This window comes from Maylandia zebra, linkage group LG20 (assembly GCF_041146795.1).
Source record: "Maylandia zebra isolate NMK-2024a linkage group LG20, Mzebra_GT3a, whole genome shotgun sequence".
Taxonomy (NCBI): domain Eukaryota; kingdom Metazoa; phylum Chordata; class Actinopteri; order Cichliformes; family Cichlidae; genus Maylandia; species Maylandia zebra.
Genome location: NC_135186.1, coordinates 4,605,888 through 4,631,307, shown reverse-complemented (window position 1 = coordinate 4,631,307; position 25,420 = coordinate 4,605,888). Strand labels below are relative to the sequence as shown.

The following is a 25,420-nucleotide window of genomic DNA, read 5'->3' as shown; positions in this document are numbered from 1 at the left end:
TCTGTTTATTTTCTCTGCCTTTTAAACACACTTCTTCCTCTGCAAACCCTGTTAGTGACCACCCCCTCGTGCACTGGCGACAACACCAGCCAGGATCTATGACTTCCTGCAGGAGGTGGCAACCAGAAGTAAAGAAGGAAAGACATATCCCAAACCCGCAGACAAAGGAGACGGCAGGGGAGGGAGGGAGGGAACGGGGGAGGTCATGCAAGCAACGGCAGCAGCAGCAGCTTGGTGTTAGCAAGGAATGTCAAGCAGTTCAGCTAAGCTAGCAGGCTTGCTGAGCTAACAGCTTAGTTAACGAATGCCCCGAGGACAAGGGAGGCTCGAGTATGTGAGATCAGGGCTGGTACTGGTGTTGACACACACACACATACACATAAAATGGTAGGGAGGGCATAAAGTTGGAGTGTTCACCTAGCCTGTCGGAAGGGGAAATAAAGCACAACCAAAAGAACAAAAGGGCGATTGTGGCATTTGGAGGCAGAGATGGGATCTGGGAGGACTAATCTGCTGCTCCAACATGATAAGATTAGAGAAGGGGGAGGCAGGAAGAGCTGGCTGGGAAGATCACACGTACACTCGCGCAAGCACACAAAGATGATGGATATGATTGGGAGGGTTTTCCACTCGCCTTTTCTCCCTTCCCCATTTTCGTTCTTCCTCTCCCTCTTTTTTCCCCGCTCTCTTTGAGACGGAGAGATCTGCCAGCACACCAGCACTCAATAAGCACTTCCATCTGGACGGCACACACAGACAAACTTAAAAAAATAAAAAAATATATTGCATGTGTGTGAACATGCAGTTGTGAGGTACAAGAGATCTGCTGTGCTCACGCAATCTCAGACATCTCAGTGACTGACAAAGGAGGTTGTTAAAAAGTAATGCTAGCGTGCTGTGTGAACAAACACACACACACACAAATACACACACACACAAATAACAGGCTTTCAGGATAAGCACCTCTATTCTTCTCCCAAGCCGGCAGCAGCAGCAGGCTGGGACTCTGTGTCAGAGGTAAGAGAAAGCAACTCTAAATCAGACTGTCAGAACCAGCAGCAGCAGGATCCCTCTCTTCAATCCTCCTCTCCTTATGGGCTTCACCGTGTGCACTTGGCTACTTGGAGGAAGCCTCTGCCCCTCAAGCCTCATTCTCTGAGCCACACATAATAACACTAAGCAAATGCTGATTACAACATTTGTTGGGCGGAACTGTGCACAGCCTTCTTGTATGCCTGGCAACAAGAAAAAAATGAATAAATAATTAAATATATAATGTGTGAGATTGTGTGGGAGGCATGGGGGGTGGTGGGGGAGGGGCAAGGTGAGTCCCAGCTGTGGTGGCGATGCTGGCAGGACCTTTTACACCATGCCTACACATGGGTGTCTCTCTCTCTGCCTCTCTTTGGCTTGACCTGTTTGGATATTAAATCGGCACCCTCTGCTTTGAACACACTGGGCCCATCTGTCAGCCCGGCTCCATATTGGATTGGATGAGCATTAGCCGATTCAGAGTGGGCAGATTTGCTCTCGTTTCGCTGTGTGTGTGTGTGTGTGTGTGTGTGTGTGTGTGTGTGTGTGTGTGTGTGTGTGTGTGTGTGTGTGCCTTTGAATGCCTGTCTTAAATTTAAAACCCACTTTCACAGAATCAAGCCCACAGGGTTTAGATCACTTTACGATGGACTCGCTGGCCGGGTCGCCGTACAAATTGATGACATACAGCAACACATGTGAGGATGTTAACAGGTCCTCTTGTCATCGAGGCAAAAAACACAGCAGAGAATCGAGGAAGGGGAGGGGGGGGGGAGAAGAAGAAGAATGAGTCACGCGGAGCTCACAGATGATACTAATTAAGACTTCGGGGCTGAGGACCACTACTGGTGGATCATACTGCCAACCACAGGCACCCTTTTACACACTAGAGAGTCACAAGCACCCCACATGACTGCGACACTGAGGTTCACAACTTTTTCCAACCCTCTGCTTCGCTCCACAGTCTGTTTCACTTCTCCTTTATTTCAAATGTGTCCTCGAGGAATACAGCAAACTAATAGCAGGAATAATAAGATATCTGCTTTAAAGGATCGCGCTGGATTCCTTCTAGAAAGAGAGAGGCAGTGAGACTTGAGAACACTAGCGCTGGCTGTTTGCGGCATAAAACAGCCGAGCTGCGTCCAACTTAAATATTTGTCTTTGCCTCCAACACACTTCTGTTTCACGTCAGTTTAAGCCAGGAAATTTAACACAAGTTAAGTGATGGTGCAGATAGCAGCACTGTTAAAAGTCAAAGGGAGAGAGGGGTTATAAAATGATGATCACTAACAGCACAAAACAGTCAAAGAGCACCTGGCAACTTATGCTCAGTGATTTAGGCTAAATGCTAATACACACACATAGAGAGAGACATACATTAGCACAGTCAGAAATCTTTGCAGCGCTTTGCAGGGGTAGAGACTAGAATGCAGATCCGAGTAAGACTTCAAACGCAGGCTGCAGGAGGACAGATGGAGGCGGTTAGGAGAGCTCATATCTCAGTGTTCAGATCATAATACTGACTTTATTTCCCAAGCTCTCCCTCTCAGCCAGACATAGAGTTAAAGCCTGCCAGAAAACATTGTCATTTCTGCCTTCAGCCTTTCATTTAGCCGCTTCAAAGCCATCTCGCTTTGATACCTGGCTTCCCTGTGCGTGTTAGTGTATTCGCCAGCGTGCCTGTATGTGTGTGTGTGCTTGTGCATAGCCTGGGATGTTCTCAAGAGAGCGGAGACTTGTCTGGTCTCAAGGTAATGCCCGTGAGTCAGGATTCACAGAGAGACACAAACACACAATGAGGGAAGAAAAAAGGGAGGAATGCTGACGTTTTGAGAGGACACTGGCTTTTTCTTGCGCAGACCCTTTAAACCGCCGGGTGTTTCATTTCCCTGTAATCCATTGTGTTAGCTGTGCCTTGTTAGCATAGCCTGGTGAAGTAATGAGACATCTCACTAATACTTACTAGACTGCTGCTATAGAGAAAGAGAGGAGGAATGCTCACAGAGAGGGGCGCAGAAAGGATATGACTATCAGACTGTGTGTGTGTGTGGATTTGTCATATTGGACGTTTGCCCAGCAAGCTAATCCAAACCCTGCATATGTGTGTGTCTGTGCGTGTGCGTGTGTCTGTATGTGTGAGGACCAGTGGCAGCCTCTTGAGCAGGGTATGGCAGAGATGGAGCTGAGTGCTGTAATGGAAGACAGGAAATGAGAAGGCATGCTTAAGCCAGTGCTAATCGATGTCCCCCCCACCACCCCCGTCGCCTTGGTATAATTCACACACAAATTTATCACGTAGTGTGTGCGCGTGTGGGTCGTATATCTTCTCAACAATGCACTGGGGAGTCAGAAAGGTGCTGTGCGTATGTACAAATTTGTAGCACTTCAAAGACTGACGCAGTGTGTGCTCATGTGAATGCTTTGGAGGTCTTTATGTGAGAGCAGCTGTCAGGCCATCAGGAGTGTCTAGAGGGAGAGCGTGTGACAGTGACACAGATACAAGAAGCTGAGGCACCTCCTGCACGTCTGTATGGTCAGAAAACGCACGTTAATGCACAATTATGATCCTTCTTGCAATACAAATCTCATTTCCGCATGCACACACAAACAAAACTGCATCGATTTTAAAAGAACAAACGTGGACGGAGCGGCGACAGTCAGCCATGGATAGAGAGAAACAAGCAGAGTGTATTAACACGAGCATGCAAAAACAGATCTTAACGCAGAGTGTGAAAACCGGACAGACAGCTTAAACCACCGCAAGCTCAAGCACTTGTGATTGTTTTGTTTTTATCTGCCCGCTGCTCCCAAAGATATCCATCTCTCCGGCTCCCTTCCCCTGCTTTATCTCGGTCTGAAGGTGACCTTGCCTGTCTGTCAGTCTCTAGTGATGACACTGGCCCTATCAGTAATACATCATGTAAGCAGTGTATCAGCCAGATGCCGCACTAGCTGAGCAGTGGGTGGTCTGTCAGGCATGCCTGCTTTGTACAATATGCAAATAATCACATGCAAATTACCTGACTCTGTGTGTGTGTGTGTGTGTGTGTGTGTGTGTGTGTGTGTGTGTGTGTGTGTGTGTGTGTGTGTGTGTGTGTGTGTGTGACAATATATCCGGGTGGATGCAAATGAAGAACGCTATCAGATGTGCGCTAAAAGACTTAAAGACATTACGGGCATTTCACCAAACACAGTTACAGCTCACAAAAATCAAAAGGCTACTCAGAGAAAATGTCTGAAAGCTGGGGAGGAATGTGATTATAACACATGTGTGCACACACGCACACACACACACCCACATAGAGGCCAGGAGCTTTGAGCAGCCTCCTGCTGTGCTGCAACAAGAGATGTATTGTAGACAACACAGCTGCAATAACAAGGCTGGCCCAGTGCTAGAAGGAGCTGTGCTGCACGACTTTTCGTCTAGACCGACAAGAACAGCCGCCATATTGTAACATGATTATGGGCTGGAGTCTCTGCGTGTATTTTTAAGTGCAATGAATTTAAAGTGATAGGGATGCAGCTGTTTTGTTTTTTAAAAAATGCCTAAAATGCACATTACAATGCATCAAACATAAAAATGCATTTCCTCAAATGGATCCGACACCTTTTAAGGAGTCTGATGGAAAATACCGGACCTTTGTAATAGTATTAAAAGCTAAATATTTTGTAGGTTCCTCCTACATGATTAACTCGGGTTTGTTTTTTTAACTTTCAAGTACAAGAAAAATCAAAAGATGCTTTGCTATCATATCATCCCGAAGGTACTGAAGGTAGGCTGAGTTAATAAGAAAGGGAAAAATGTAAATTAGCTGGCTAGAATTACTTTCCATTTAAATCTAGTGTAAAATAATACAAATAAATTCACTGCGACTTTAATGTAAGTGAATAATGGCGAGAAATCTGACGCGGTTGACAGGATAAAAGATGCAGGAATCTATAAATGATTGATCTGAGTTGTAAGTTACATCCTAATCTGCATTAACTGAGCACCTGAACACCTTCAGATTTTTTGTCTGCACGTTACATATTCGGTGAAGACTTTCAATACGATGCATCACCTTTTTATTCATAATCGATCGTTTAGTTTAAACTCCTCTTCCACTGTGTTAGGTTATTTAAATGCAAGATAAAAAAGAAAAAAGAAAAAAACATTCAGCTGACGTGACATTGATATAACGGGTGGCCGTTCTGCAAGGACAACCAACAAAGTGTCTTGATTGAATAGGAACAAACAGGCATATTTTAAGCCCTGCGAATTAAGAGCTGCAGATCCTTTGCGAGGTCTCGTGTTGCGGTTGACTTCCCAAACTCCAGCAAAAATAAAACATACACGGTTAAGTAAACAATTGCTCGCTAATGCAGAACATGGGAAAAACAACAGAGTCATGACGAGCGGCGTGTCAAACACGCTGGTTATCGTTCGCACGTACCCAAACACAGCACCCACAGCGAGAGAGAGGAGAGAGAGGGTGAGACAAAGAGGCTGAACAACACACCAACATCTCTACTTTCTGCAACCCAGGCACATCAAAGCCTTCTCCGCCCATTTATCTGCATGTGCCTGTAAATCAAAAGGCATACTTTGAACCTGCACGCACGCACACGCACACACACACAGGCTCAAGCAGCATTTGCTTTGTGCAGCAGAGTCCAAGACTGGGGTAGGGAAGGTAAAAGATTTTGCTGTAGACGAGGGAATTACGCGCCTCAGCTCACTCTGTCAAGGGAGGAGAGGAGAATGACTGTTTACCAAAAAGAGAGAGGGGGGTGGTGGGAGGGTCATTGCTGTGTCTCAGGCAGTGCTTTCCTGTCTGCGAGTCACCTCTTCACTTCACTTTCACCCTTCACTTAGCCCCGCCGCCATCATTGAAATGAGACACACATCTACCCCACCTTAAAAACGGCTCTATGCTCTGACAGATGAGGAGCCAGGTCAATGCAATTAGTTGTAACAGCATGTACAGGGGCAGACACTATGCACAGGAAAACAAGACGAATAAATGGACAAACACATTCAGAACCCCATGGAGAGAGAACCTAAGGAATGCACCCACACACACACTCACACAGATGATCTGTGCATCCCAGTGTGACCATATGGTTTGGCGGGGACTTCCTACCCACCGCAGAGGAAGTGTCCGTTTACAGTGCACAGTTCAGTTGTCTGCCATCACATCCTGTCTCCCAGCTTTAAACGGCAATACGAAGCCAGCTCTGCTCAGCCCAGTCACAGCTTTGAAGTTAAATCAAGCAGAAAGGAGACACAGTTCCCCATACCGTGCAATCAGCATTGGCATGAGATCTGGTGGGCCGCACGCAACCTCAAACAACAAAGCAACATAAAGGGAGATTCACTTTCTGCAGCTCGTATGTGTGAAGATGGTTCACTTTTCAGCCAGCGTTGCTGGTGGTGTGTCTGACACCCACCTGTCCTTGGGTAGAGTGTGATTAGGTGTTCTTAAAGCCAGCTTTTTGTAACAGAGTGGATGCGTGTAACAGATTGCGTGCGGAGAGCGATATGATAGGCTTATGATGGAATGATCCAGCAGACATTGACTAACAGTATGTGAAGTACAACGGGGCGGGTGTTATTGATGACTCTCTTAAAAAAGTGGGTATCATTGCCATGGCAGCCCATGCGTTATCACCACGCAGCCACGCCCAGTCCCCCCGGTTCAGACCAATGGGCAGCCAGCTGCCAAGCAAACAATCCCCAGCAGTGCTGGAATGGTTGCGGGCGAGAGGAGAATGCTAAATGTGCCACTTCATCTGGTGATTGACACAGAGCCTCTTGTTTACAGGCGCCATGGAGATTTGCATCTTTTTACCACTGCCACTCCTTCTCCTCTTCTCTCTCATTTCTCGCCTTCTCCTTTGTGTCCCCTTGCTTCACTCCCACAATCCTCCCCGTTTGTGGCGGCTCTGCATGAAGTGGATATTACCCCACCCTGCTGCTATGATATTGATCAGCCTCCTCCTTCCCTCTCCTCCTTTTCTTCATAGCCCACTGCATTGATTCCACCTCTCCCTCCGAGCCCGCCAGCTAGGAGTGATTACACACGCTGCTCACATACAGAGATGCAAACACACACACAAGCATACACATTAGTCTTCGGTAGGGATGTGGGACATGTAGCCTTGCTTTACTTTAAAGGCTATAAAGCTCAGCGGCTGCTGCACCAGCCCAGTGAAAACACTGCTTCTTTTCACTCAATCAAACCCAGTGACTGCCAGCTTACCATGACATATTACCATAATAAACATCTTTGTTATAGCATGTTAGCATAGCACACCAGCCATCTGGCATAAAGCTGACTGTGCTCTAGTGTTTTCTGTCAGGTTGGTGCTAAAGATGGCTGTGGTAGGGCTTGACAGGTGGACTCCAGACACCTTGTGATTCTGTGCAGAGCCACACGGAGCACATACACACTCCTTATATGGGCCTGCGGTGCTGCACTCACCAGCTACACACCAAAAGCTCTCCTACTAAAGTCAAAACAGTGAAATAAAACAGCTAGGAGTGGGTGTTAGAACAGCACAAGAAAAATACCTAATCACAAACTCGGCTCATCTGTGTCCACTTGAGCATAAAAATATCTCCCCACGTGTGAATGGACAGCCATGAAGTCGCGCCCCCGCCTAAAAACCCACGAGCAGCAGGAGCTCTTGGCTCGTCTGTACACGCTTGGACGTTAATCTGTTAACCAACCCTCTCAAATTGACCAGACAGTATCTCTGCTAACAATAGCGCGTGAAGTGCGAAAGGTTTGAGGTGGGGAGTCCTAGCCGATGAGCTAACGTAGGCAGTGTGGGCTGATGCAGCAAGAACAACCACTTATCTCTGTGTAACCTCTCTCCGGCAGCAGCAACAATCCAGAGGAGTGTCTACACCAACAGGCCAGAGATCCCACATATTATACGCACCCTCGCTGCCATTTGGCATTTAAATGGCATTTTAGCATAGCAGCAAACAGTTTGCACCTAATTATGGCTAGCTGTTGCTGTGTAATGAGTTGAGCTAGTGTCTCTAAAAAAGCCACGGCTACTCTTAAGGGTAAGCAATATCTTTGCTTAATCCCAAGGTGGACTGGATGTTAGAAAGGATTGGCAGTCAAACCTGATACTGAACCAGCCTGAAGCTAAATTATTAATTATTAAATCATTGATAAGCTAAGACCTAATCAGTTCTGCTCTCTGCATTAAAGAAATTCAGAAAATAGATTGCTACATAATAGATTGCTACACAATGCTACGGAAGCATTACCTTGCACAACTGGTCTCCCCGACTCTACTTTTTTCCCTAATTTGCAATAAGATTAAGAGATTTGTCTGTGATGCAATTATGCTATTCCCAATCCAGAAAAGATCTCTCTCTCTCCCTGAGTCTGAGGGGCGGGGCGCTCTCCCTCTCTCTCACACACACACGCACGCACGCACGCACGCACGCACGCACGCACACACACACACACACACACACACAGCTGTTTCATGCATCACACAAAAAGGCACTGCTCTTAATGACAATGCAGGAGAGAACCAAACGCCTCAAAAGCATAGTTACACTCCATCAGAGTCTGCGCTGACAATGCTTCTTGGCACAAGGGCAACAAGTCTTTTGCATTTGAGGGCACAAACAGAAGCAGACTGTTCGAAAAAACCAGTCAAAGCCAAGTGCAGAGATGTACAGCGTATGACTGCCGAGCTCACAGCCTATCTCGCCTTTCCCCAGCTATGCTATATATGCTAATATATGCCGGGTTATGGCTGAATTCACAAATTCAATCTGAAATGGTCAAAAGATCTTTTAAACTGTTGTTCGGAAACTGAACAGAGCAGGAGAGCATGAAGGGGTTAGCTTTTTGATGCAAAAACAATGATTTTGCAATTATTACACAATGCATATGAGCGAATAAAGCAATTCAGCTTTTAATTTTGCCTTTTCCCCTCCTAATAAGTTAAAAAGTACTAGATCAATAAACATTTAAATATCAACACTAACATTTGTGACTAATTAACAGGTAAGCACAATCAAAACTAAGATAAAGACAAAAGGGGAGGGGGGAACAAGGACAGTGTGAATGTGATCAATAGAGCTAATCAATATTCTTCCCCTGTACCTTCCACTGTTTGGATTAGTACTCGTATTGCACTACAACTATAACCTCGTAGACAGGGTCAAAGTGATTTAGAGAAAATGTCTCGCTTACAACTGAATGACACAATCAATTAGCTGCTTTCAAATAAGAAAAACAGTTAAAGCTGACAAATAAATAACATTACGTCTCATTATCGCTGTGAGTAGGCTCATCTAAAAACCCCACTAATGATCCAGGGAGGCATCTTTAGAGATGACGTTTTGGGCCAAAAAAGTACTCCAGGAGACAGTCAGCCATCTGTTAACAGCGAGCTTCATCAGTCCCCCACCGGCCCTGTCAAAAGTCTACAGCTCAAACGGCGTAAGCACAAGCTCCACTGCGAGGTTGACGTTGGAGAAATGAGGTGTGTGTTTGGTGTAAATGTGCGTTTCTTGGCTCTGCGGGGAGGAGAGGACGAGAGGTCGCCGTCTATCCAAGGAGCACACCCCAGACATACGGGGGGTCTCGATCACCCCCATCAACCCTTCACACCCTCCGCCTGCTGATGGAAAGAGCCTCCGCACTCATCCGCCAACTCCATTACCTGCTGTGACAGGGCCGCGCATTAAATCATTCCGTTTCACCTGGAGAGGAAGGTGAAGGTAGGAGGAAAGAGAAGTGGGAGGAAGACAGTGAGTGTTTGTTTTTTTTTTTATTCTTGCTGGTCTGTGAGCTAATTCTTACATGCCCTCGTGCTGGGCCGCCATCAGATCATCCCCATCCCAACATGCACAGACGCCACAAGATGAATCACAAGGGCCAGACAGAGGAGAGAAAGGAAAGAGGAGACAAAAGAATGCGGAATAAGGTGAGAAAGGTAAAATATAAGAAGACGTATTCAGTCGCAAATGGGTTGGCCACGATAGCAAACTATAAGTGGGCTATTAAGCTCGATAGCTAGTTGGTGCAGTTAAGAGTCTACACAGCTGACTGCATTATCCCTATAAAAGCACGCTGCCTGTTCAATCTGGATTAAAAAAAATAATGTAATTTAAACGTGATTCAATTAGCTCTGGAAAGAAAAAAAGAAAAGCAAGAGAAGGAATTAAATAGCATGTCAGATAAAGCTCCCAACACAGATTCCTATGCAGGGCAGAAGCTTGGCTTTAAAAAGGGGGATAGGGGAGAAGCCACTAGATAAAACGTAATGGATTTGACAACTGTACAAAAAAAAAGACAGACTTAAGGGAGGTCTGTACTTCTTTTTTTTTTATCATTTCATTAAGATAGTGCTTAGGCTAATTTAACAGTGGGCTTAATAACGCAGACTTTCCTCCCTTTACTCTGTACACAAGTGTTAACTGCCTGCTGGAACAAAGGCGGCTCTGTTCACAAACACAACACTGCCAAACTGTTAAGTACATTCCTATAAAGAGAGGAACAAAGAGCATTTGAGCGTGGCAGGAGGGGAAATGAATACAGCTACTGAGGGGATAGCACGGCTCGGCCCTTTGATGCCAGGAAATGTCTTTACCATCACAGACACTGTTTATACAGCTTCGTAGCATACTCTTCTTCTTTCTTTCTTTTAAGATCGAGGCAACAATAAAATAAACTGGTAGTACTGTGAAATCTCAGTAGGGATGATGTTTGGGAGAGATTACTGCTGAGAAGGAGAGAAAGGGAGTCTGAGGTATGTACTGCCAGACAGCAGACAAGTGGAGGAGATGGTGGAGAATTTAGAGGTTTGGACTGTTTTTTAGGGAAGCACAGCAGAGTACTTGGGAGGGGGGCGTTACACAATGCAGGAATAATGAAGTGTGCAACGTTTTGTGTGTGGATACAAGTCGCAAGAAGGCACAAACACCTATCCGCAGGATAAATGAAGTGTGTGTGCAAGTGTGGTGAAGCGTCTCCGAGCCTTCGCAGCTGCGGTTCCCTCAGTCCATGTGATCCATTGGTGGTGACAGACAGGCAAACACAATTTAGGCTTGCCCATCAAAGCACATGCAGCACCAGCCGCAGCCACTGCAGGCGGAAATATGACGCACAGAATGGAAAATACACAATCCTCCCCTCTGTGTCTAAGAAAAGACCAGCACAGATTTGTCATTACCTGAAACACGAGGAAAAACACATTTTATCTATGCTTTTCAACCCTGTTTCTATGCCCTATTGTACATGCGAGCAAAGGCAGTCACCTTTCTGTCAATCATCGGGCATATTGGTGCATTTTATGGTTTGAAAGCTTCTACAAAATCTACTAAAATCCTTCGATGAGAGCAAAAGCTGCAACCATGAGCCCTTCCAGTGTTTTATTTGTTGGTTATGGAGTACCTCCAGTGTGTAAATCTTGATAATATGTCTGGTAAAACTCTCTGGTCTCTAGGTTTGTTCGCATATAACGACTGAGTTGTTCTCAAGAAACTGAATCAGACTTGTCAAACAGACCAACATCACCCTTTTAATGATCAAAGCTCGAGCACATGTCAGCCAGTTGTGTTGGATTAGATCAACAAGCATTTTTAGATGGAGGACAGAGTTAGCAGTCATTCAAGCTGTAGCACATGTACAAAGTGTCAGAAGGTCTGTATGAGATCGCTGTGGTGCTGCAGGGGAGCTGCTGGAGATGACAGCCTGTGGTGATGTCACTGTTTTTTTTGTTTTGTTTTTAACAGCTTTGCGAGGCGAGCGAGATCCAAGCTACGAAAAGCTACATTCCTCAGACCTCACGGCAATCCCTGAAATTTCCTCTTTTCGTGTCTTCCCCTGTCCCTGACCGATGCCTTTGCCCTCTTTTCCTTCCTCCCTCTGCTCTCTCTGCTGGCAAGAGTTAATTTGCACCATGTGTTCTTTAATAGAGATTGGGGGGGGGGGGGGGGGGGGGGGGGGGGATAGGGCCCTGGTGGAAGCGTGTGAACCCGATACCACTGTAAATCTCCACTTCCACAGCGTTATACTCTCTCGCCCCTCCTCCTCCTCTTTCTCTCCTTTTCTCTGTCATTCTTTTTTTTATTGGCATGTCACACATTGGACAAGCTGGAAATTAAACTGAGCTAAGTTGAGCACCAGTGGTGAAGCATGCCAGATACCTCCTTAAGCTGAGAAAGGGAGGGGAAAAGTGTATGTTGGAAAAAGGGAAAAGAGTGGCGGGGGGTGGGGGTGTGTGTAGCTGTAATGTAATGTAGGAGAAGGCGAGGAGGTGGGGGTAAAATTAGCCATCCGTTTTCAGAGCAGAGGCCAATCCAATTAAAGCTTGACCAGTCCACGCAAATGTGTTTAGTGTCTGGTTACTACACTCAGCACTGGGTGGCCAGGAAGACACAAGAGATTCTCCAAGTACAAAACTCACTGCAGCGACCAGGAAGGTGACACGGAAAAAATAAAATCCATGGAAATGATGAGTGAGCAAAGACAGAATGAAGAGTTTTATCTACAATTTAAGGTCCCAGTGGTTACGAGACGCTGTGAACATTAGCCTACTTCAAAGAAACCTTCACCCTCTAATTTAGTGTGCAGCCCCATATGGAGGACGAGGGGGAGGATGCTTTCTTTTCAATAGGAAGACCTTGGTTGAGTGATTAAACAGGCGCTGCCATTATTTTCCCATACCACCAGGTTGGGAGTCCTGTGTATTATGTGAGCATCAAATCTGCCTGCCTTTGTAGGCATCTGTGCCAAAAAGGGCATTTGTTTTTCCTGCTTTCTCATCAAAGTCAGCAGCAGAGAAGGCAGCAGTGTCTGTTTGCTATTAAGATAAAGTGTGGTGCTAAACTCCAGTGCATGGTGACTTCAGTTCATGTGATGAAAATGCAAAGAAATCAGAGTTGTTTTCAATTGTATTCAACTAAAAAAAATTTTTAAAGAGGAAAAGTGTCTGAAGCAGAGCAACCAAGTATTTTAACAAGGTGGCAACAAAAGGTGAAAAAAGCACTTTGATTTTCAATGTTGGTCCCAAATGTCATTTATCCCTGGAAAAAAATAATACTAATAAAATGAAATCTTTGCATGAGGCCAAGCCGGTCAGAGTAAACTAATTAGACTCTAAAGTGGGGGGGTAAAGTAGTCAAAAGGCTTCTCTGCTGAATTATTTAGCAGTGAAGGGTCACAGAGGTGGCTATTGATTGGGCCTTTCTGAAAATGTTACGGCCGCTGGCCTGGCCCTTCAGTCCGACCAACCCCCCATTGTCCGCAGGCTGCGCCCACACCCCATCTGGGAAAGTAATCACCACTCATAAAAAAAACACACACACACACAAACCCCATTTTGATTTCAGTCTACTTCACTCCCCTCCCGTCTTCTATCCTAGAGAAAGAGATAATCCTATTGGTTGAACAACTAGTTTCCATAGCAGCGTTTAGCTAATGCACAGCGAGGGCAGTGAGGGTGAGAGAAAAAAGTGTTATCTGTCCAAAAAGATGAAAAGAGGGAGAGAAGAGTCGAAGAGCCATGCAGAGGGTTGGGCAGGTTTCATTTCATACCCACAAGGAGAGCTCAATCCCAGTTGCTCCACTTGCTGGGCCTGAAATGTGTTGTTATCTCAACCTTGCCATTTGTATTGCTTTATTTATTCATCACTGCGCTGGTGTGGACAATCAATCTAACCCGTCTCCCAACAGAGACGGGGCTCTGTAGCTGTCAGAGAGACGCATGCCTGTCTCCATCTGATTTGAGAAATGCACCACGCTTGCAAACCGACACCAGAGTAGAACTACGGCTTGTCAGTCTTGCAAAAATTGTAAGCGCATACATGAACAGAAAGAGCAGCTGCTTTAAGCTGGTCACCAACGTGGCAGCTTAATGACCTAATGTTTTTCCAGAGAATGACATTAATGGCTTCACCTCAATGAAAATTCAAGCGTGAGAAACGCGAGTGAAGTATGGAGGGAACGGGATAGGGTGCCTCATACCTCACACAGAACAGAAGAATGAATCGAAATGGTCACAATGGACAAAGTGGCACGATAGTACCAAAACAGTGGCAGAAAATGCTTTGCTCATTGGGTCTAGTCATAATCAAATGCAAGGAGAGGAAAGGGAGTGGGCCATTTGTCAAATGAAGATAGCTAATCTGAGCAGAATTTGTCCAAATAGAAAAAACCCCCAAACAATCCTGCTTTGTTTCCCTTTTGCAGCCAAGTGGAAGTGAATGGCCATTCAGTGTTTAATAGCTGCTGTGTTGTGCTTGTATTGCTTTAAGGCTGCCACTCAATGGGGGAACATTACAGGCAGGATGCTTCAATCACACAGTCTGCAGCAGGCTCGCCTGGCCGGCCATGTCTGTAGACGCCTAGATGCCCTTGTCAAAGCTGCTTCCTCACAGAGAGCACAGAGACAAGCACACACTTAAGACAGCCCCATGCAACTGTGAAAGAGTGCACCTCCACATGTTCATGCCTGAGAAATGTAGCAGCTCGCTTACAGCAGCTGAGTGGACTGTGGAATGAAAGGAAGAGCTGAGAAGCACACACACGAATATATACACACACACACAAACACACAAAATTGCCCCTAATGACTGTAGCGCCCCTCTCTCAAGAGATGGCAGCGGCTGCTGCTCTACTCAATAAATATTAACAAGAAGTACGACTGATGGTGGTGCTCACTGATCCATAATTGCATTTCAAAATGTTCGATGGGGGTGGGGTGGAGGGTGGCCGCAAAGGGAGAAAGGAGATAAAAAAAAAAGAGGAAGCTCAGCCTTCCAGGCAGTGACAAGAGACAAGTAGTGATGGCTGTCTAGTAAACCTCCCACTGTCATTTCGGTGGCTCAGCACCAACAGTCTGACATGCTTGCTTTCACTGAATCACCGCACATGTGGGGATGGACCGCGGGGACGGTCGCAAGCTCCATTAGCACATATACACTTACAGATATCCCACGGATCTGAATACGTGCATGTGAGCTAGCCACAAGCTAATTAGCCCGTGGATCTCATTGTTAAACTAATTCTCAGCACTTTGGATTCCATTAGGACTGTAGTCAGGGTCCACAGAAAACCTAATAAGTGCTCATGTTAAGCATGCGTATTTATGCACATAAATTTGCATCTTTATCAAACATTTTTAATTATGGACTTTGAATAGGAAGCACTTTCCAAGGCTGAACGTTATACAGCAGCTAAAACAGTCAGGGATCAGTTGTGAGAGATATAATTAGCATTTGGTGTGCACATGTGTGCGTGTTTATGGAGAAGGTATACACACATTGTTAACATGACACATTAACTGTTATGTCAATCTAAAGAAAACATGTATGTGAATACCCACACACAGACGGTGCATGTGTCCCGATTACACAGATAGTAAAGCTTAACAATAAATGATTTACTCATTAAATCACACACACGTGCCACTAACTGAGCTTTAGAGGCTTCTAAATCTGCACCCCTGTCTGCAGTGCACCTTTAGCATTGGTAGATGGGTTTTTTCATATTTTTTTAATCTAGCACTAAAACTGAGATGGGATTTTGTGCCATCATTAAAATATTACAGCACATCCACGCATCTGATTTTCTATAATAGTCCCACAAACAACCGTGTCACACTGTGAAAATGCAGAGTTTTCCTCATTAATTTGCAAGCTCTTTGCTAATTAAATGTTTTGGCCCGCCAATTAATTATTCCAACCGGTTCAGGAAATAGACAATATCATCTCAGCATCACAAAAGAGAAAATGCATCAAAATGCTTTTGAATGAAGTTAAATAAAAGAATCCTTTTCATTTTAAACACATACATTCAGATAATTCAAAATACTGCTGCCATTATTTGTAAGAGTTCTATGATAAAAGAGGATGACGCGAGTGATATGTCGAAACAAATTGGGGCCATTTCTTTGCATCAAACCGGATTTATTAACCGTAAAGACAGAGATTAGACACTGAGAGGAGATGTAAATCACCCCTCTGCAGAAACACCTATGGTTTCGACACATCTCATCATTTAGACTTAACATCATTATCTCCAGTAATGCGCATCCACACATGCCAAGTGCATGTATTGACGTGTTACTTGACAGTGCTCAGACCTGTACAAACACGACATCACAACATGTTTTCCCTGGACAAACACAAAGAACATAAAGCGTGTCGCAGATTAACCTGTGCACATCTCGCAGACGAAACAGAGCGCACTCAATCTCGGGTGGTTATAACCTTACACTGCTGCTAAATGACGGGACATAATGAAAACCAGTGAATACAGTGTGCTCTGTACTGTAGCTGATCAGGACTGCAACATATGAGCACGAATCCTGGCAAGATAATTGCATTGTACGTGGCATCTAATTAAATGTCCATAAGCAGGAAGATCCAGGGGTGGAGATGAGCATTTGTTTGTGAGGCTAACAGTGGGAGAGAAAGACTGTGAGGGTGTGTGTGTGTTTGTATGTTTGTGTGTTGGTGTACTGGGCTCCTCAATCCCTTGTTCCCCGAGGGAGAAACGCTGCAATCACTCCATTAACGAAAGAGGGAGGGAGACAGGGTTGCTGGCAGGGAAAGAGAAGGATGTAGGGAAAGGAAGGACGGGAGGGAGGATGGGGCACAGCTGACTTGGCCAATAACAGCAAATAAGGCTAGCTACAAGCAGAGAGGAGAGGTGGGAGGGTCAATGAGCGTCGAGGACACGAGCACAATGGCTTGAACATGGGATGGGAGGAGGGAGGGAGGTGAGTGACAGCAGATAAAGAGGAGAGGGGACGATGGGGGGAGGAGGGGAATGAAGTGTAGAAACAGACAGATGAGAGAGTGAGAGGGAGAGAAATGGAGACAGAGGAGAGAATTGAGGTAAGAAGAGCAGGATGGATTGGTGAAGTCAGGGTCAATGGGCAGATATGGCTGCAGACTGCTCAGCGCTCAGTTTCTGTCAGGCGGCTTTTTGTCTTCGATTCTTCTCTCACGGCGACATACGACTCGCGTGAGAACAAGATTAATACGTATCAAAGTACATGATCATAATACAAGCTGCGTGACCAGAATAGAAATGCGGCGCAAGCACACACAGACACGCACAAGATAAAAAACACACAAGTCTGTATCTGGCAAGCTCCCTGCATTGCTTTCATCCAGTATAGATTGTAACACATTACAAGGTCACGGCACTGGGTGTAAACAGAAACTAGCCCTTGTGGGAGAACAGCCTAAAGGACTGCAGGCCTTTAATTGACCTAACTAATCACATCCGAGAGAATGCACTGTGATGCACGTTTACAATACCCGCCATGTTACCCGCCTTAAACGAAACATTTCAATCATTCTTTGATTCATTTAAAGTCACAATTTCGTGCCACCATTTATTTCTGGTTTTTTTTTAATCTCCTGCAAGTTTTGCAAATAATTTTTGTCATTTTCGAAAACTGATGAGTTTTACTAATGTTGCTGCAAACTTTCACACTTTTAATAATTGAAATGTGGGCGGCAGAGATTTTCATCTTTGTAAGAGTGTTTTAACACTTCGCCACGCCACTACCGCTTCTAACGGTTTAGAAACAGTCCGCTGCTGCTCATCTCTGTATCTTGGCAGACATGTTAGGAGGGAGGGAGGAGGTGGAACTCTATATGGATGGATCAATGTGTCACAGGGGTTGCAGTGGGCACCAAAGCTGCCACTGTTGACTAAACGAGTCAGGCAAAAATGATTGCCCTCCAAGTCCACAATGACCCTAAAAGTGACGCAGAATTGATTTTTTTTTTTGCATGTGTTATTGTTGAATGGACATCTTGGTGTTTGTGTATGCGTGTGGAAAAGGGGTAGATGACATATATGTAATGAGAACAGGCTCAGGATCACCTCGACGTGGAGAAAACGCCAAGTGAGAAAAAGATAAGAAATACATAAACAGAGAGGCCGGCTTCAATCCTTGTTCTTTGCGTGCAGGAGAGATTGATGGCTGCATTCAGGATTTCTACACCCCACTAATTGGATTCACAGGTCATTAGATAAAGTACACAACTGAGACTGTTATGGCCTAAAGACTGAGGAAGGCAAGTGAGAGTTGGGGAAAAAGGAGAAAGGTACGAGAAGGGCAATATTGATGAGGTTGTTTGGTTCAGGACCAATAAAATTTCTTCCCCTTTCTGCTGTGTCTCCAAAGCCCTGTTCCACCACGCAGAGGTGGGGTGGAGTGATCGATAATTTGTGCAGCAAGAAAAGGTGGTGGTGGTGGAGGGGGTTGGAGGCAGAAGGAGGGAGGGAGGTTAGAGAGGAGATGGGAAATAAAGAGAAGCAGTTGATGTTATACGACTCATGTTGCCTGTTGTCTCTTCCTTTCAATATATCGTGGCAGGGAGAGGAAATGAGATTAGCCTGACCATTATGTTCTGCAAAAGAGCCGAATGAGTGAAGGAGCATTTTATTCTCCCAAAAGCACAAGGCCTCTGTGCCCCAGTTTTGAGCGCAGGGTGACGGGGGTAGAATCGAGGTTGGCTCAGCTAGATGGTAGTTTATACAAACGTGCAATTACAACCTAAATCAGCCATCATCCTAAAAGAGGATTGTGTGCTAGACTACCAAACAGAGATTACGAGTTTTCAATGTAGCCTGGCTTTTTTTTTTTCTTTTGTGTGTGTGTGTGTGTATGTGTGTGTGTGTGTGTGTGTGTGTGTGTGTGTGTGTGTGTGTGTGTGTGTGTGTGTGTGTGTGTGTGTGTGTGTGATTTGTAGTTCAGTGACAAAGTGAGCTCACTGAAAAATGCTGTACGTGTTTAGAGAGCCAGCGGGGGCTTGTTGTCTTAACATAGGAGGACAAGGGTACAGTCTGCTCAAACACATACAGGCATGCAGATGGCTGTTCATTAATTACAGACGGACTGGGGGAGGGAGTAACAGAGAGACAGAGACAGACACAGAGGGAGACAGAGAGACAGAGAGAGAGGTCAGCTAATGTAGCTAGCATTCTGCCTCTCTCCCTGGACAATTACCTCTGCCTGCCCCAGACCTCTTCTGGCGCTCTTAATCAAGGTGCAAGTGCGTGGGTGTTCGTGCGAGTGTGTGTGCATGCGTTCATAAGAAAAGGTTCCTGCCATCCTCAGCAGTCTCTGAAAGCAATCCGATTAAAGCCTCGCTGCTGTGGGGCCTAGCTGCAAGGCCTGCAGCTCACCTTGAAAAACCTTCTACACTCAGCTTCCCATTGAGCACAAAAGCATTTGCAAGTGTGTGTAATTATCCTAAAAGACAATGATCACTTTACTAGAATTCATATATTCTCAATAAACAATCCATAAACGTGTAGATAAACAAGTAATTGGTCCACATGTAGCGGTTAAGAGGGGCTACTGTAGTCTTCATGCCTTGTCCCTCACAGCATCCACCAGTGTGTGTTTGTGTGTCTGTGTGTGTGAATTTTAGGCAAGGCTTAGGCATAGAAATAAGCGTTTGTATGAATGTGTGTGAATGGAAAGCACTTTAGCACTTTGGCTGCTCAAATTGAACAGAAAGGTGGTATATGAGTACAGTATGTTTACCTAACTTAATAGACATCTGTGCATTTTCTTGTTATTTTTGGCCAGTTTTACAAATAAACATGTATTTAAGCTTCAGTGAATTAGCTGTGACTGTGAAAGACAGGTGACCTGTCTAGAATCCACCCCACCTAAAACTGAAAAAGTGCGAAATTAAGCACAAAATGTTTATCTATATTACTTTAGAATCTCAATTCTGGTTTCCTTCGGTGGATGTTAGGCCACACACACACCCTCACCACTCCCCTGTCTCATAAAGCACCAAGTATGGCCTCTGACTCTAACAGCCATTCCTTTGGCCCAACCCTCCCCTCCCAAAGTCTTCTGTGCTCTGCTTAGACAACCAATCTCCTGAAAAACAGGTAATACTTGGGAGGCTTTGCCGTGGCTTCAAAAGGCAACACAAACCCATTCATTACAAATTCCAAGAGTCTTTTCCCAATAAACAGTGGTCACATTACTGCAAACCTGGACCGAAATGAGTTCCGCTTTTTTGTTCGCGGCAGTCGAATGCCACGCAAAAGACCAATTAAAAACATTCAAATTCAGTTTCATAATGAATTTCAAGCTTCAGTGAAATATTTCCATTTGAAGGTTGGCCCGAAAATAGAAAACAATCTTCTGGGTGCATCGGCCTTTAGGAAAGATCCAGCATGGGGTGAGCCACTGGTGCCATTAGTGTAAAAAGACACAGTGTGGCAATAAGACAATCCAGGATTTTACATCAAATTACAAATTACTTAAAAAAAGATAATCTGCACCCAGTCGTGAAACTCCTTCTAAAACTGTGCAGTGTGTCATTAAAGGCAATTACCATATAGCAAACTAACTGAAGCTCTCAAACCATAAGACTGTGCCCTTTATTTTATTATTTGCATAGACAAAAACAAATCTATTACGGATGAACTCAACTTCCTCTTCTGGAGAAGGCAGTGTGAGTATGTGTGTGTGGCTGTGATGAATTTTAAGTGTCCTGTTGCGCAGAAAACAAGCACCGTCTCACTAAAGTGACCGAGCCTGATGAATCAGCTATTCTCATCAGCAAATTAAAAACTAATTTCTTTCTTTATTCAGCAAAAGAGGCAATTTGGCCACATTAGGTCGTAAAAAAGGGAAAAAAAAAAATCAATTGAAAAGCGGTGAAGGTCTCCTTCGTTAAATCAATTAACCACATCGACTAACATCTATATTTCCATTACAGGCATTATTACACTGCCAGTGGACTGCAAAGGTTAGTGGTGTTTAAGATTCGCTGAAGGATTTTTATTTGCCAGTACAAAAAAAAAAACCCCAAACTGATGATATAATCCATCAGCACTTCAGTATGATCTGTTATGTAAATTTAATCAGCTTTGCCCCGATTTCCTTTGGAATTTCTTCTCAACAATAGTATGCTTTCCCTTGTATGCCATGTATGGATGGGTTGGTGTGAGGAAATGAGGACATGAAATAGGCTGATAGGAAGTGGAACAATAAAAAGAAATCTACTCACCAGCTTGAAATCCTGAATGCTACAAATGAAGTAGGGAGTGTTGGGCCGCTGACTCTCAATGTACACACAATCTGCAAGTGAGAAAAAAAAAAACAGGAGATGTTCACACTTCTCAAAGCTTTCATGCTTTTAAGCAGCCAGACTCAGTAATATATTATTTTGTGTGCTGTTACCTCTGCTGAAAAGACATTTTTTTCCTCCTTGAGTCAAATTCAATTGGAATGCGAGTAATAGGATTAAGGACTTTTGGAGCGCTACAAGGTTGCCTTTCCAAAGCAAACATTACGCCCCAGGGGAATTATGTTATTGTTCCACTCCATTTATACACCAGTGAGCAATACTAGCTTTAACCCCATCCCACCCCTCAAGTCTTCACTGTGACTTGTTTTTTACTAAAATGACAACTACAGCCAACAGTTAGCTCTGGGTTACTCTGAGAGAAACAAACCAATTAAAAAAAAGTGTGTGTGTGAGAGAGAGGAGCTGGGCCGGCTGGCTGCGTGGCTAAATTGAATGTGACTGGTGGTATGGCCAGGTCATGAACTCTCATCTCCTTAACAAAAACATTCACGCTGCAGAGGACAAAAAACACACAGCCACTTCTGTTAGGAAGGAGAAAAAAAAGGAGGAGGTGGTGGTGTTGGGGGACACAGCTAATGGTTACTGCTCACCCCGCCACAGTACTTTCCAGAAACAGCCAGGTTTTTAAATGATTATTGAGAGAGAGCGAGAGATGTGAATTCACAAAAGTCAAATTAGCATAACAGTCACCTTTGGCTCTTAACTGCAACACAAAACCAGGAGTGTGATCAAACTGAGTGTAAAATGATTTATTTTGGTGTAAAACAGGAGTTTATACCAGGCAGAGCAATCAAAAGCCATTCACTTAATTGATTGAGAAACAGATCGCACACACGCGGAAGCAGTGTGACAAAAGCTACTTGAATGCTCCCAGGGTCGGTGCTCCTACCAATTGGAGCAGCGAGGAGAGGAAAAGTGTAACGCTTCTGCTGCCATTAACTCGCATGCACACACACAGCCATGAAGGAGGGCGATATCTCGCAGCTCTGTGAGCTTTGACTCATGGGGGGGAAAAAAAGAAAAGAAAGAAAGAGAGAACGCCACCATCGACAACATTTACACTGACAACACAAATGGCTGGCGCTCGTCTCGCTGAAACACCTGCTGAGCTGCTCCTCACAGAAGTATTACGCCACACTTTTCCCTAACAAAAGATCGCGTAGCCGCCTTCTCTCAGCGACCGACGCTGCCATCATCTGTTATTTATTTGTGTCAACAGAGTTATCGATCGGGCTGTGGTTTATCTTACCGCTTGCAGAGGAACAGAGAGGTGGCAAAAGACATTAAATGACTCTGACACCCAAGACACCATTTGTAGAGGGGGGCTGCTGTGTACATGTGCGCCTGTGACATCATGGGCTTTGTTTTTTGAAAAGCTATGTGTGCGCGCGTGTGTGTTTGTGTATGTAACCTCGGGGTGGGCTTGTTATCTGCTGGAGGCTGAATGAGCTGTTCTAAAAGGGGGAAGTGGGTGTGTGTGTGTGTGGGGGGGGGGGGGGTATTATCGCCCTTGCTGGCTCTGAGTGACGCATTATATCTCTCTCACTACTGCCCTCTTCATGCTTCTCCACCACCACCCGCCCCCCTCCTCTACACCATCCCTGGAAGTCATTTACAAGATAACATGAATGAAAATATCCATCAGTGCTATTGTGTGATCTGTGAACAACACACTGTGTGTGTGTGTGTGTGTCTGTGTGTGTGTAGAGGAAGAGACAGAGAGAAACGGGTAGAGGAGGAGGTGGAGGAGGGAGGATCAGGATGGAGGGAGTGGGGGGAGGGCAGAGAACAAAAGAGACTAATCTGAATGAGATGACATGTTTCGGAGGAGTCAAATCGGGGGAATTAGGGTTTAGTGTCCCTTCACCTCGGCAGCACATTCATTTAGAGAGGCCAGATCTCCGAGTCTGCACCCCAGAGTGCATCAACAGGCACAAAGAACAGACAGCAAGAGTGAAAAAGATAGGTGGAGGGCAAAAAAAAAAAAGAGTGAGAGAGAGAGAGAGAGAGAGAGAGAGAGAGAGAGCGAGAGAGAGAGAGAGAGACGGGGATCTAGTTTAATCATTCACAGACAGCAAGCGAGTCTATTCTTCGAGCGTCAAAAGCACATTCTGAATTCATCCTGGGCACTAAAAGTCTACCACCTCAAGGGCATTTCTCTGAAATTGACTCGAACACGAATCTCAATGAATGTGAAAGTTAAATCCAAGTTAACGCTTCAGACTCTGTCATCTGAACAAAAAGGAGGAGGCGACGGAGCTCGGGGAGGTTTGGGTGGGTGAGTGGGGGGTTAGGCGGGGAGGAAGGCTGAACCGGGCCAAGCGGTTCCTCCGGGGGTCTGCCTGGTTTGGTTAAACGTTCCTGCCATTTTGTGCATTTGGAAATGGGTCTCCTCGTTCAAGTGGAGAAGTAGAAAGGGGAGGGGGCGAGGTATTTAACAGAGGCGGGGGTCCATGTGGGGGATGGGCTTTTTTTTTTAGGGTTATAGTGTGTTCTGGCGAATGGATGCAGGCTTCACAGGAGGCAGGAGAGCCACGGCGGTGCTTTTTTTTTTTTTTTTTTGCACATGAGCGCTCAATCATTCAAAAACCATACGTTTACGCCTTTCTGCTTGGAATCCACTGCTGACTGCAACGCCGAGAGAGACGGAGCGCGAGCTTGATACTTCGACAAAGGGAGATAATCAAGAAGTAACAGAGTGCAGTTCACCGAAACCTGATCCTGGTGGTGGCTGTTTCTCCGTTTAAACTGTACCTGCTGAGTTCAAGCGGCTGAATTTTCACTGTTACAACCTCACAACACACACAAACACACACTCAGTCTTTTTTTTTCTCAGCTGTACTTCATTGTTCAGTCAGCCATTCTCTCATGGCTGCCAAGCATGTCTAATCTAAAACACACCTAGCCTCAGCAAAGGAGGCATGTCCTATTCTCTTCTCCGTATCAAGCAAATAAAATGCTGTTTAATTTGCTGCAGCATTCCAGCAGAGGAGGGGAGGTGGGGGTGGGTAGGAGGTGGAGTTCTTAGATAATATCTGCTTGGATTTCTTTTATGAGCCAGCAACAATGGAAAGGTCACATTGTGAACACAGCCATGTATGCCAGTGTTTTGTAAACAGTGGTAAGGGGAGGAAGGGGGGGGTGCATATTTTAGGAAGCAAGACGGGCTTATTAAATCAAAAAGGGACTGTTTGTTTAAGCCGTGCTTGCAGGTGGTGAGTGATAACCAAGAGGCAGGACGCACCTGCGTTGTCAGAAGTGGTGCTCGGCTCAAACGGGCAATGAAGATGTGTGCGGCTTTAGCAAAGCTAGCAACAACGACAGCAACAACGACAGCAACAACCCCACCCCCAACAATATTCTTTGAACCTACTGATCTTAAAATTAAACACACAACATGAAATACTGAAAGTACAGAGCTGTGAGACGAAATATAGATAGAAGAAAGATAAGAGTGGTGCAACTAGTGATTCACCGCAGCTCTCTTGAGCAAGACCAGCTGATGACCAAGGCCACTTCCTGCTGGGCTAGTCTCAGCGGGGTGCGCAACAGGCAGTCGAGCCCTGAAGGTAAACAGACACTTGATTCTTCCCCAACTTTCCTTCCTCTCGTCTCAACAACCAGCCCAACAAGTTTCCCTTCTTCTCACTGGAAAAGCAGTGGGAAATACCTGGCAAGCGATACCATCAGCTCTCTACAATAGGGCAGGCCTACAGCTGACTGAGCTCCTAGGGGAGAACAGAAGCTCTTTGACAACACCACCACCCCCCCCACCCCTCTCCTTTCCCTCTCGGCTAGCCCACGCTTTCTCATTTAGCAGTCGGCAGGTGGTTGGATTTCACTAAAAAGCCCTTTTCCCAGAGTCTCTAGCGTGGGGAGAGATGGGAGAGCGGAGAGGGCCCTTTTAAAAATAGATCTGTTCAGTTAACGACAGGCTACAGATTCACACTGCTATGTTTCAATATGAAATGACTCCAAGGGCTTGTCCCCTATGTTAGCTTGAATGGAAACTGCAAACTGATCGACAGCTAGCTGTGGTAGCGGATGGGTTGTGCTGCCTTTTCTGTACTACACTGGCTGTCTTGGCTCTAAAAAACTAGTCCAACATTCACAGATTCACAACTTCCTGGTTTCCCAATAAGATTCATACTGACAACAATTTAGACATGTAATGATCAGTGTGGGTAGTTCTATTTTGGATAGTAACTTTGCACAATCAAAGCTAAAACAGGTTGATGGTAATGAGTGTATATTTGAAAAGGATAGCTGAAGCCCTTA

At 45.3% G+C, this 25,420-nt stretch overlaps 1 protein-coding gene across 4 annotated transcripts in view; it reads right to left on the bottom strand.

The window, feature by feature from the left end:
- Positions 1–25,420, bottom strand: part of rerea (arginine-glutamic acid dipeptide (RE) repeats a) — a 131,656-nt gene that overhangs the window by 43,819 nt on the left and 62,417 nt on the right. For all 4 annotated transcript variants that reach the window (XM_004554215.4, XM_004554216.4, XM_004554217.5 and 1 more), the window contains one exon: positions 21,062–21,132. In XM_004554215.4, coding sequence (XP_004554272.2) covers positions 21,062–21,132 — 71 coding nt within the window. The remainder of the gene's footprint in view (positions 1–21,061; positions 21,133–25,420) is intronic.